The sequence below is a fragment of the Oryx dammah genome, unplaced genomic scaffold, assembly GCF_014754425.2.
Source record: "Oryx dammah isolate SB20612 unplaced genomic scaffold, SCBI_Odam_1.1 HiC_scaffold_1, whole genome shotgun sequence".
Taxonomy (NCBI): domain Eukaryota; kingdom Metazoa; phylum Chordata; class Mammalia; order Artiodactyla; family Bovidae; genus Oryx; species Oryx dammah.
In genome coordinates this window covers 81,475,370-81,487,436 of record NW_024070185.1, presented here as the reverse complement: position 1 = coordinate 81,487,436, position 12,067 = coordinate 81,475,370, and the positions used below count along the sequence as shown (strand labels likewise).

The window sequence follows — 12,067 nt, the reverse complement described above, 5'->3', positions numbered from 1 at the left end:
TATCCAAGGTTTTTAATCTGAACAACTGGAACATAAGAGCTACCATGTTTTAGTATAGGGAAATTGGCAAGGGAAATAAGTTTTGACATTTGAAGGTAATATCAGAAGCCATTATTAGACTTAAGCTTGAGATGACTATTAAGCATTCAAATGGAGGTGTTAATGTTACTTGCATTCAAATGGAAATGCAAGTATGGATGAGCAGCCTGGTTACCACTGAAGTTATACATTTAGGGGTTCTCAGAGCACAAAGTCCTTAAAGTCAAGAGATTAGGTAATGCCATCAAATGAGGAAGTGTAGACACCAAAGAGAAGAGGGCCAAGAGCTGAACATGAGGACACTCTTCTTGGATGATGTCAGAGTCTCTTCATTCCCCTGTTTCAGTGTCATGACCATTCTCCATCTCTACCTCCAAAAGGTCACCTTTTCTCAGCATCAAGTGACTCAGATTATGTAATGCTACTGTCTTGGAAGAAAAGCTATGACAAACCTAGACAGCATATTAAAAGGCAGAGATATTACTTTGCCAACAAAGGTCCATATTGTCAAAGCTATGGTTTTTTCAGTAGTCATGTATGAATGTGAGAGTTGGACCATAAAGAAGGCTGAGAACCGAAGAACTGGTGCTTTTGAATGGTGGGGTGGGAGAAGACTCTTGAGAATCTCTTGGCCTGCAAGGAGATCAAACCAATCAATTCTAAAGGAAATCAGCCCTGAATATTCACTGGAAGGACTGATGCTGAAGCTGAAGCTCCAATACTTTGGTCACCTGATGAGAAGAGCCGACTCATTGGAAAAGACTCTGATGCTGGGAAAGATTGAAGGCAGGAGGAGAAGGGGATGACAGAGAACGAGATGGTTGGATGGCATCACCGACTCAATGGACATGAGTCTGAGCAAACTCCAGGAGATAGTGAAAGACAGGGAAGCCTGGCATGCTGCAGTCCATGGGGTCACAGAGTCGGACACAAATGAATGACTGAAGAATGACAACAATTATCTGAGTGTCTTTGGTGGCTTCCTCTCACTTAAGTAAAGTCCAGACTCCTCACCAGGAGTCCAAACTCCTCCGCATGCCTCCATCTCACTTTATTCTTTCCTTTTGTTCTGTGCACATCAGATCCTCTATGTAGTGCTATTTATTCCTCAAATACATGCATCTTTCTCATTTCAGGTCACTTGTACTAGCTGTTTCCTCAGCCGGGAGGGAGAAACTTCTTTGTAGGGCTATCTCCTTTCCACGCAAATTTCAGCTCAAAATACCACCTCTTCACAGAATTTTTTCCTGTGACTCCACAGCACTTTTTTATGGCACTGATATGTGACATTATCTTTTTATTCGCATATTGACTCTGAATCTTAGCTCCCCCTGTCAGTGACTGGCCGTGTTTACTATTCTCTATTCCCAAGGCTTCAAACAGTGATTGCCACCTGGTAGGCAGTCAATAGATAGTTGTTGACTAAGTGAATGAATGACTTTTAGAATTTTGCATAGTTTTTAGTATCTTTTTTAGCTTCAAGATTTAGGGAGGGAATGCTGGGCTACCATTTTTCTTTGTCCAGTCTTTATCTTTATGTTCACCTTTGACTTCTTCATCACTCCCCTGCCTCACAAAAGCCCAACAGTGCTATAAAGATATTAGAAAGAATATTTTATTCCAAAGCTGTGAATCAGAGGATTGTGTAAAGAAGTTACTCTAATCTGAATGCCTCGACACAGTGACTCACTGGAATGTTGCCAGTGACTCCAGAAGGGGACCGACGTTCCTGCAGAGCAGCCACGCTCAATTCGAAGGCTGTGAGGGACTGGACCAGGTCTGAAACAGCATCTGCCGTGGTGCCATCATGGAGGAGGTTCTGGAGCAGTTCTTCATTTTCGTAGGGTTGCTGGTTTGCCTGGTCTACCTGACGAAATGCGTGAGATTCTCTAAATGTATTTTCCTGCACTTCTGGAAAGTTTTGCCAAGATCTTTCTTGAAGTCAATGGGAGAGTGGGCAGGTAAAGAAAGCTTTCCATCTTTTTGTTGTTGTTGTTGTTGTTTTTATTATTACTTAGGTCTCAATGATATACTGCATCTGTTCCTTTTGAGAACAAAGGTGTAATTCCTTTGGGTTAATTTGCAGGGTTGGAAAGTACAAATGAAATTGACTGAAAAACATGATGTGAGGCATCAGGAGAATCATTCAGGAAGAATTTGACTCAGTTCTTTCCTGGGTGCTTTTCTTCTCATCCTCACTCGTTGGGTTTTCTTATTTTTGGAGTTTCTGATTATACAAGTCATGGATGAGGCAGAAAATTATGTATCCTCTTCCCCAGATTTTCAAAAACTCAGAGTGCTTCCATTTTCTTAAACGGAGCTTCAAAGTTCTGAAATCCAATAATAATTTAAATCCATTTTATTATACTAATTTCTCAGAGACCTGTCACGAAGTGAGGGTAATGAAAAATCAAGGCAATAAAGATCTCTGTGGAGACATATTTTTAAATGGTTATATTCGGAATCTGGGTCTGGTTTATGTCCCAAGTAGATTGATTAATCACTGCCTCTCAATAGGATTTAGCTCCTGAAACTGTCAGGCAGAATTTCAGCCCTATACTGAGTTTGAGGTGAAGAACATGAGGCTATGTTTCAGCATCTCCTTGAAGGAAGTGCTAGGTTTGCATTGCAAAGTTGGTATTATGTGTTGGTGTCTATCAATAACCAATGCTGTGACCTGGCCAGCCCTTGTGGGTCTTGCTATGATTGCAAAATGCCTTTCAGCACCATCAGGAAACTTAAGAAAAAATAAAGGTTTATTACTTACAGGACCTGTAAATTATATAGCACACCTGGTGCCACAACAAGGTCATGTGTAGAAAGAGGGAGAGAGTGAACAGTCCTGGGGTTCTGCATTTATTTCATTCTGGACTGGGGGCCTAAGGTTTCAAGAACTCTTTCTTTAATAGTGCATTTAAAATATAAGAGAGGGAATTTAAAGCACAGGAAGAGAAAAACAAGTGGTCAAAATGATCAGTTATTGAAACCAACCAAGATTTTTAAAAGATGCTTGCTCCTTGGAAGAAAAGCTATGACAAAACTAGACAGCGTATTAAAAAGCAGAGACATTAGTTTTTTGTTTGTTTGTTTGTTTTTTTTACAAAGGTCCGTATAGTCAAAGCTATGGTTTTTCTAGTCATGTACAGATGTGAGAGTTGGACTATAAAGAAGGCTGAGTGCCCAAGAATTGATGCTTTTGAATTGTGGTGCTGGAGAAGACTCTTGAGAGTCCCTTGGACAGCAAGGAGATCAAACCAGTCCATCCTAAAGAAATCAACCCTGAATTTTCACTGGAAGGACTGATGCTGAAGCTCCAATACTTTGGTCTCCACACAGATTTAAATGCCATGCTCTGAGGGGTTAGAACTCGGTCCTTCTAGGAACAAGCATTCCAAAAGAAATTCATATGCAGCTGTATGTGGCCGATTTCCTAATTTTGTCACTGGTATCCTCTATAGAGTTGTGGGGCCGAGATCAGAGCCTGGTTCAGATCCTGCTGCCATCATCTTTAGCACTGTGGCCTTGATGGGGTTAAGAACTTTCCCTTAGCTTCCTCATTTATAAGGGAAATGATGGTCCCCGCATTACAGACTTGTTTTGAATGCTAGATGAGATGGTGGCTGTAGGGCTGCCCAGCCACATGCGCTTTCTGTTTCTGTAAGCCTGACAAGGAAGAGCTTTATTGGACCTACGATGCCTGTTTCACCTTCTCCCTAAATTCAAACAGCCTCATCTGTCACCTTCACCCCCAACTCCCGTGAAGAAGCTGCTAGTGGGAGCCCAGGTGGCTGTGGAGTGACAGAGCCTGGACCTAATTTAACCTGTGTCCCAGCGCCGGTCCAGGAACTGGGACGGAGGCGGCACTGAGGACTTCCCCGCTACAGACAGGAGCGGGAGGGGAGGCGGCCAGGAACCTCAGAAGCCAGCCACCTCCTCTCTTCTGCCTCCTGTCCATCTCATGCGGTGTAAAGCTGCTGTGTAATTTAGTAGGTAAATAATTAGGTCTAAGTGAATAACGAACAAACCCCCCAAATAAAGTGCATGACAGAAAGTAAGCACTCAGTAGATGCCAGCCACGTAGTGACAGTATCTTGCCTATGTAGTTCAGGCCTGGTACTTGGTGATTTGGAGGATGCCTGTAAGGAAGGGGAAGATGGAGCGGACGACAACAGAACCCTGAGCATAGTACCTCTACCAAGTAAAATAGGTCATATGCATGGAGTCACTTAAAAGTATCCCCAAAAAACACATAAAATAATTGGTAATTATTAAAATGAGGGTGCTTCTGCCAGTGTGCTGCTTGAAGTTTGTTTAGCTTGGGCCACTCTCCCTCTCAAGTAAACTAAACGCACACACAGCTTTCGTACACACTTTTGGAAAGCATATCCTTCGATTGTTGCTGCAAAGGTAAATTGCAGATAGGTATATACTGAATTGTAGTTTATTTTGAAACTATGACATTCACACAATTGAGTTTTACTCTAGAGCTCAATCCTTAAATACATATGTGCTATTATACAGTGCAAAAGTACTCAGTTCTACGAGGAAAAAAGGAGGTAGATGAACCGAGTCTGTTACACAGAGTGAAGTAAGTCAGAAAGAGAAAAATATCATATATTAACACATATATATGGTATCTAGAAAAATGGTGCTGATGAACCTATTTGCAGGGAAGGAATGGAGATGCTGATGTAGAGAATGGACTTGTGGACTCAGCAAAGGAAGGAGAGGGTGGCAAGAGTTGCAAAAAGTAGAATTCACATATATACACTCTGATGTGTAAAATAGATAGCTGGTGGGGAGCTGCCATATAACACACGGAGCCGAGCCTGGTGCTCTGTGATGACCTAGAGGGGTGGGATGGGGCAGGGATTATATAATTATGACCAATTTCCATTGTTATATAGCAGAAAACAACATAACACTTTAAAGCAATATTCTTCAATTAAAAATTTTTAAAATGTATGTGCTATGGACTATAAAAGGACTAGATGGCACAGCTCACTGTCATCTATTAATCAGTTGATCCAGTGAGCACAAATTCTTTAGGTTCCTTCATGTTATTCCATCCTCTTTTTGCATTTCTGTACTTTCCTCCTTGTTAATAGTTCTCTATCTTCCATGGGTTTTGATTTCTGCTGTCCTATGAGGGTGAGGATAGGAAATGGGGAGAACTTGACTTTCACTAGGAACCTTGAAACATGCTTACAGTGACAACTGGGTGTGGGGGTAGAGAGATAATAGAGTACATTGCTTGTCCTTGATGAATTAAGGCTTAGAACTGTACACCCTTATGGGGTCTGAATAAAGTGTTCTCTGGCTTAGGCACTTTGTTTCATTTTGGACCATGTTTTCCATAGCCTCATCAACTCTTCCCCCCAACCCCATCCAGAAAAAGTTTCATTTTGAAGTTTAGTGAAGGACGTCAAGGCTGGAACATTCCCAGTTAAGCAAAGTTGGTCACAGTTGAGCAGAGGGGTTAGAGAGTAGGAGGGCATTGTTTTGGAATATTATATTGTATCTTAGAGAGTAGGCCTGCAGTCAAATGTAGCCAGCAAGAAAGAAGATCTTAAAGATTAATTAATTCTATCCTTTAAAAGCATTTCTGCTTTTTTCAGTGATCACTGGAGCAGGAGATGGGATTGGGAAAGCTTACTCATTCGAGGTAGGTTGTGTTTTTGGAGACTTTCTCCTCTCCTTGTATTAAACATAACATGGTCGTGTGTCATTGCAAACACTACTTTTCTGATTATAAAAGCGATAGACATTCCTTTGAGGTAGGTTGTGTTTTTGGAGACTTTCTCCTCTCCTTGTATTAAACATAACATGGTCGTATGTCATTGCAAACACTACTTTTCTGATTATAAAAGCAATAGACATTCCTTTACGAAGAAAACTATTTTCTATTGAAAAGGAAATTTAAAAATCATAATTTCACCCCCTCGCCACCTTAAAAAAATACAATGATATTAAAAGGTGGCAGTATCTTTCCTTAGGAATTGTTTTAGGAATTTATGGGGGCACTGTTATTTTCTAGGGTAATTGTACCATAAGAATTTATTATACTTAAAACAATAAAAAATTGTAAACTACTTTCCTTGCGTTTATCCTTTACATCATAGCCAGGGTATATGTTAATTTAAAAATCATTTGTGTAGGTAGCATATATATATAAAACTTTTGTTTCAATAAGATTAATGAGCATTAAAAAATAATATAAAGAGAGAATCTGATAGGGTTAAAGGTCACTGGTGTATGATGTCTTTGAGTGTTTCTTTCTAGGCTTTTTGTTTCTCTGTAGATAGATAGATAGCAGGTAGTAACGTTTTTCTAAAAATGCATTTACAGGACATGTAGTTTGGTAAGCTAATTGGGCTTCCCATGTGGTGCAGTGGTAAAGAATCTGCTTGCCAATTCAGGAGACACAGCAGACGTGGGTTTGATCCCTGGGAAGATACCCTGGAGTAGGAAATAGTAACCCACTCCAGTATTCTTGCCTGGAAGATTCCTTGGATAGAGTAGTCTGACAGGCTACAGTCAATGAGGATCACAAAAAGTCAGACACGACTTAGTGACTAGGCAGTGGTCTAGGGGTCAGGAGCTATGTATTCTAGTCCTCGCTCAGACACGGTCTGCAGATTTGGGACAAATTATATATCCTTTTGGGGCTTCCAGGTCTTTACTAGCACAAAAGGTACCATCTAAGAACTTTCAAATTCTGTTTCTGTTCTAGACTAATTCTTGCTTTGCTCTTGTAGAACCTTATTCTGTTTCCTTTCATTCTTTTCTAAGGCTGTGTTAAACAATTTTCTGGGATCTTTCTTTCATGCAAGATTTTCTCTCTTCCAGAGAACCTGTTCTTATCTCCCTGCTAATTGCTGCTTCAAGGAAAGCAGTTCAGAGTCTGGAATACTATGGATTGTAATAGTTAAGAATTTGAGGTTGAAAATTAATTAGATGACTGTCTGTTCAAACTCTGCTTCCAATATGCTTACTGCAGAATTTCCACATCAATAAACTGGAGGAGTTGCTCATTCCACCTGGGCTTTTGTAAAAGTTAAATGGATGAGGTGGGCAAAATGCTTTGCATAGAGTGAGCTCTCCAAGTTTAGCCACTATTATTGAATGTGTAAGTTGCCTTTTCTCTCCCATATATTGCCCCCCCTTTTTTTTTTGAGAAAGAAAACTTGTGGTACTTACCCATATTTTTATTCTTTTTATTGTTCTTTCTTCTTCCCTGATGTTCCAAGATATTTTCCTTCTAACTTCCTGTTTACAGAAGTTCCTGTAGCTGTTCTTTTATAGTAGTTCTCATTGTTCTTCTCAATGAGCACATCTCATTGTTCTTCATCAGAGAATGTCTCAATTTCCCCTTCATTCCAGAAGGATAATTTCGCTGGATATAGGATTTATAGTTGACAGTCCTTTCCCTTCAGCACTTGGAAAATGCTGTGCCATTTCCTTCTGGCCTGTATGGTTTCTGGTGAGTCTCATGTCATTCAAATAATTTTTCTCATAGGTCAGGTGTTGTTTCTCTTTCATTGCCTTCAAGACATTTTTCTTTGTGTTCAGTTTTCAGGAGTTTAGTTATGTTTCTTGGTGTGGGTTTATTTGAGTTTATCTTCTTCGAGATTCACTTAGCCTCTTGAATCTGTAAGTTTACACATTTTCACAGATTTAAGAATTTTTCATTCATACTTTCTGCAAATATCCCTTCTGCCTTCTTCTCTTCTTCTGGGACTCTGGTGACACAATGTGAGATTTTTCTTGTAGTCCTTCCTTGTAGGTCTCTGAGATGCTGTGCATTTTTTTCCAGTGTATTTTTTCTCTGTTTAGATTGCAGTTTAGTTGCTCAGTCATGTCTGGGTCTTGTGACCCCATGTACTATAGCCCGCCAGGCTCCTCTGTCCATGGGATTCTCCAGGCTAGAATACTGGAGTGGGTTGCCATTTCCTTTTCCACTGTTTAGACTGGATAATTCCTATTGTTTTATCTTTAAGTTCATGGATTCTTTCCTTGGTCTCTCCATTCTGCTACTGAGCCCATCGATTGAGTTTTTAATTTCACTTTCTGTACTTTTCAGTTCTAAAATTTCCATTTGATTTTTTTTTAATCTTTATTTGCTGAAACATTCTATTTTTCTTTTGTTTTACTTGGGTTTGTGATTGCTCTCTGAAGTGTTTTATGGTAGCTTTTTAAAAATTCTAATCAGATAATTCTAACATCTATGTCATCTTAATGTTGGTATTTGTTGATTGCTTTTATCTTCTTGGTTCTTGATGTGTTGAGTTTTGTTTTCTTTATAATTGAATCTTGGATATTTTTAGTTTTAAGTTGTGAGACTCTGGATCATATTTAAATTTTCCTATTTAGATGTGTGTGGACATTGCTTCAGAAGGGGAGGGGAGGGTGCTGTCATTTTTCTATCAGGTGAGGTAGGAGCCCAGGTTTTCCACTTGGCCTCCACTGGGGGTTGCTGGATATGGGTAGGAGTTCTGGCTCCTCAAAGGCCACTCTGGATTTTGGGGGGAAAGAGTGCATCCTTACGGCTCTCCACAAGTGGTACTTGGAGGCAGCGGTCTCACTGTTACTGCGGTGATGGTATAAGTACTGAATCTCCACTAGGCTTCCTCTGTCATCATCCCAGGGGAAGGAAGAGGGGAGAGAGCTGAGGGGGTGCTCTGGCACTGTCAGGTAGAAGTGGAAGCTCAAGGCTCAGCTGACATGAGGGGTAGGAGGGCTGGGATGAAAGTCCTGGCATCCTGCTCAGCCTTATCTGATGCCAACCTGGCAGGGGTTGGAATCCTTGTTAGGGCAGCCTCCCCAGGGTGGAAGTGTCAGCTCCCCCCTCAACCTTTGGAGGCGAGGGCGGCAGTAGAAGCTTATATATATATATATATATATACACATATAAATATATATATATATATTTGAATTTTTTTGCCTGCAGTAAAGCAGTTATTTTCTAAAGTTTTCAGCTTTGCTAGGGTGCCCCTTTTCTAGTCCTTTTGTTAGAGACAGCAGACTCTTATTGGGACTTTTAATGTCCATATTTGTTGGTGTTTCTGAAAATCCAGCTTCTCCAGCAATAAGTCAGATATATGAGGTAAAAATAAAACCCAGGAAACTCATGGCTGGTTTCCTCAGGTCTCAAGGCCCGTCGCTACTCCTCTCACTCTCTTTTGGAGTCATCTTATATTTATTTTATGTATTTATGTCCACATTGCCTGTTTTAGTTGCATTTCATAGTAGAAATAGGGAAAAGTATATTCACTCCATCTTTCTGGAAGCATTTTAACCTAGCCTGTATTTATAATTAGAGAAGCAAGAGAGGAGGGGGGAAGGGAGGACACTTGATTGTCTGGGCCAGCATTGTTCCCTTTGTCCATTTGAGCAGGGCTCAATCTTATTTCCAGAATGTCCAGGCTGACAGGCTCCATATATGTCTCCTTTTAAAGGAATGTCAAGCATTACTGGAAGCAGGGGAAAAAAGTTGTTGAGAGGGATGGCATGGAGGAAGAAGGACAAGAATAAGCCTGCTCTTCACACCTCTGAAGCCTCTGCTTCACTCTGCATTTCACACCATTTCTGTTCCTTTGGCACCTGAATTCAAGGTTTTCTATTTACTGCCTCACAGAAGAAGCCCTGTCTTCCCTGGTGTTCCCACCACCTGTTATAGATTAGCGGTGACAAGCACCTTCCTTGACCCAGGCCCTAACACACAGCAGAAGGAAAACGACCTATTCATCATAGCAGCGGCCATTCTTTTCTAGTACAGTGCCCAGCAGCGAACTCTGGGAGAGTGAGTGCTTCTGGGGCTTAACTCCCTGAAGCAGTAGAGCGATAAAACCCATATATGGAGCCTGTCAGCCTGGACATTCTAGAAATAAGATTGAGCCCTGCTCAAATGGACAAAGGGAACAATGCTGGCCCAGACAATCAAGTGTCCTCCATGCCCCCCTCCTGACTCTGACCACTTCACACGGAACCTTTAAAAAGTCTTTGGCTCTTAAGAGAAATGGCACAATTCAGGAGAGGCTGGAAGCCCACAAGGCAGAGAGTCCTTTGTGCTGAAAATGCAGATTGTTTTCCATTTAATGGACAGTTTCCTTTTCAGGAGGCTGATGAAGTGAATTGTGAGACGAAGGTGCTTAATTTTTAGCCCTGCTTTGCTAGATTCCCAGACTGAAAATGAGGGCTGGTGGGGGGTGGGAGGTGGAGGATTTTCCAAGACTTCATGATATCACTAGCCTTAAAATTGGACAGGTCTTACTTTTAATTTTTTTTATCTTTTAATTTTCTATTTATTTTGAAAGTTTTAAAATAGACAACTTTTTCGAGCAGTTCTAGACTGACCACAGAATCTTGCAGAAGGTGCAGCGAGTTCACATACACCCCTTGTCCCCATATACACTCCAGAGTGGCAAGTTTGCTACAATCAGTGAACGTACACTGACACACCATTGTCACCCAGAGCCCATAGTGTACCTTGGGGTTCACTATTCTTGCTTTACTTTTTCCATGGTGGTTGTTTCTCAGAGGGAAGTGTGGTATGGGCACAGCTGAAAATGTGTTTCTCTTAGGGACCCTCTTCCTACTTTCTCCTTTGTTCAGCCTGGTCTGAATGAAGCTTTCTCTATCTCAGGTCAGTCAAAATTGACACAAAAGGCTTTGAGAGATTTTCTGTGACTTATTTCCTTTCCATAGCTATGTTCCAGCCAAACTGTCTGTGAGTAAATTTCTTTGCATGTCATTTAAAATTATACTAGGAAATCAACTATTTAAAGAAACAACAGATGCAGAATGAAGAAAAAAGGGAAGGTGTTAGTCACTCAGTTGTGTCTGACTCTTTTCGACCCCATGGACTATAGCCTGCCAGTCTCCTCTGTCCATGGAATTATCCTGGCAAGAATACTGGAGCAATAGCCTTTCTCTTCTCCAGGGGTTCTTCCTGGCCCAGGGATTGAACCCAGAATATCACCCCCTAATTATATTATACTATATTATATGTATATAGATAGATGTCTTTTTACAAAGTGAAACCTCACTATACAGATTCCAGGCCAGTGGTGGGACTTGTAATAATACTTTATGACTGAAGATCAGCTGTTAGACTGAGTATAATTTGCTTTAAAATACTTCAGCATGCATAATGTGATATATATGTGAGTTATTTTAAAGCTTCTTGAGGTATAATTCACAAACCATAAAATTCACCTAAGTGTACAGTAATTTTTAGTAAATTGACCAAGGAGTTTACCACCATCACTACCCAGTTTTAGCACATTTTCATCATCCTAGTGACCCTCCTGAGATCACTGACAGCTGGCCATGGCTAATCCCCCACTCCTACCCCTAGTCCTAGGCTGCCGCTCATCTTTTCTGAACCTTTCATACAAATGCCACCGCACGGTATGTGGTCGTTTGTGCCTGATTTCCTTCAGAGTATTTTTGAGGTTCATCCACGTTGTAGCATGTGTCAATGGTTCTTTAGTTTTTATTGCAGAATAATATTCTGTCATATGGATATACCACAGTTTGTTTATTCATTTATTAGCTGATGAGTATGTGGGTTGTTCCCACTTGGGAGCTATATAATATGCTGCTGTGAATATTCTTATGCATTGTTTTGCATGGATGTATATTTCCATTTCTCTTGGGTAGATTACCTAGGAAAGGAATCACTGGTTTGTACGGTAAATTTGTATCTAAGATTAGTGAGTCCATGTTTCTGCCGTGGGTTAACAGTTGCAGATAATGTCCAGAGATGGTGTGTGTTGAGTTTCTTTTACTTGCCCCCTCAGGATTCACTCTCTGCTTTTCTGCACCCTCCTCTGTGCCCCAGGAGGCTGACCTGCACCAAGGACCTCAGTTGGCCTCTGGTTTCAGCAGGGTTTGTGGGGGTTGGGAGACACTGGCAACAGATAAGAGGGAGTCAGGAACATGAAGCTGGGTTTCTTTCTGCTCTCTTCCTGTGGGTCAGTGAGGGCTGTGTCCCTCTGCTGAAGGCCGTAGCTCTGCTGAGCAG

At 41.1% G+C, this 12,067-nt stretch overlaps 1 protein-coding gene across 1 annotated transcript in view; it reads left to right on the top strand.

The window, feature by feature from the left end:
- The first annotated feature begins 1,914 nt into the window (after nucleotides 1-1,914).
- The window catches only part of HSD17B3 (hydroxysteroid 17-beta dehydrogenase 3), a 51,718-nt gene continuing 41,565 nt past the window's right edge, over nucleotides 1,915-12,067 (top strand). The window contains exons 1-2 of the mRNA XM_040229689.1: nucleotides 1,915-1,918; nucleotides 5,658-5,704. Coding sequence (XP_040085623.1) covers nucleotides 1,915-1,918; nucleotides 5,658-5,704 — 51 coding nt within the window. The remainder of the gene's footprint in view (nucleotides 1,919-5,657; nucleotides 5,705-12,067) is intronic.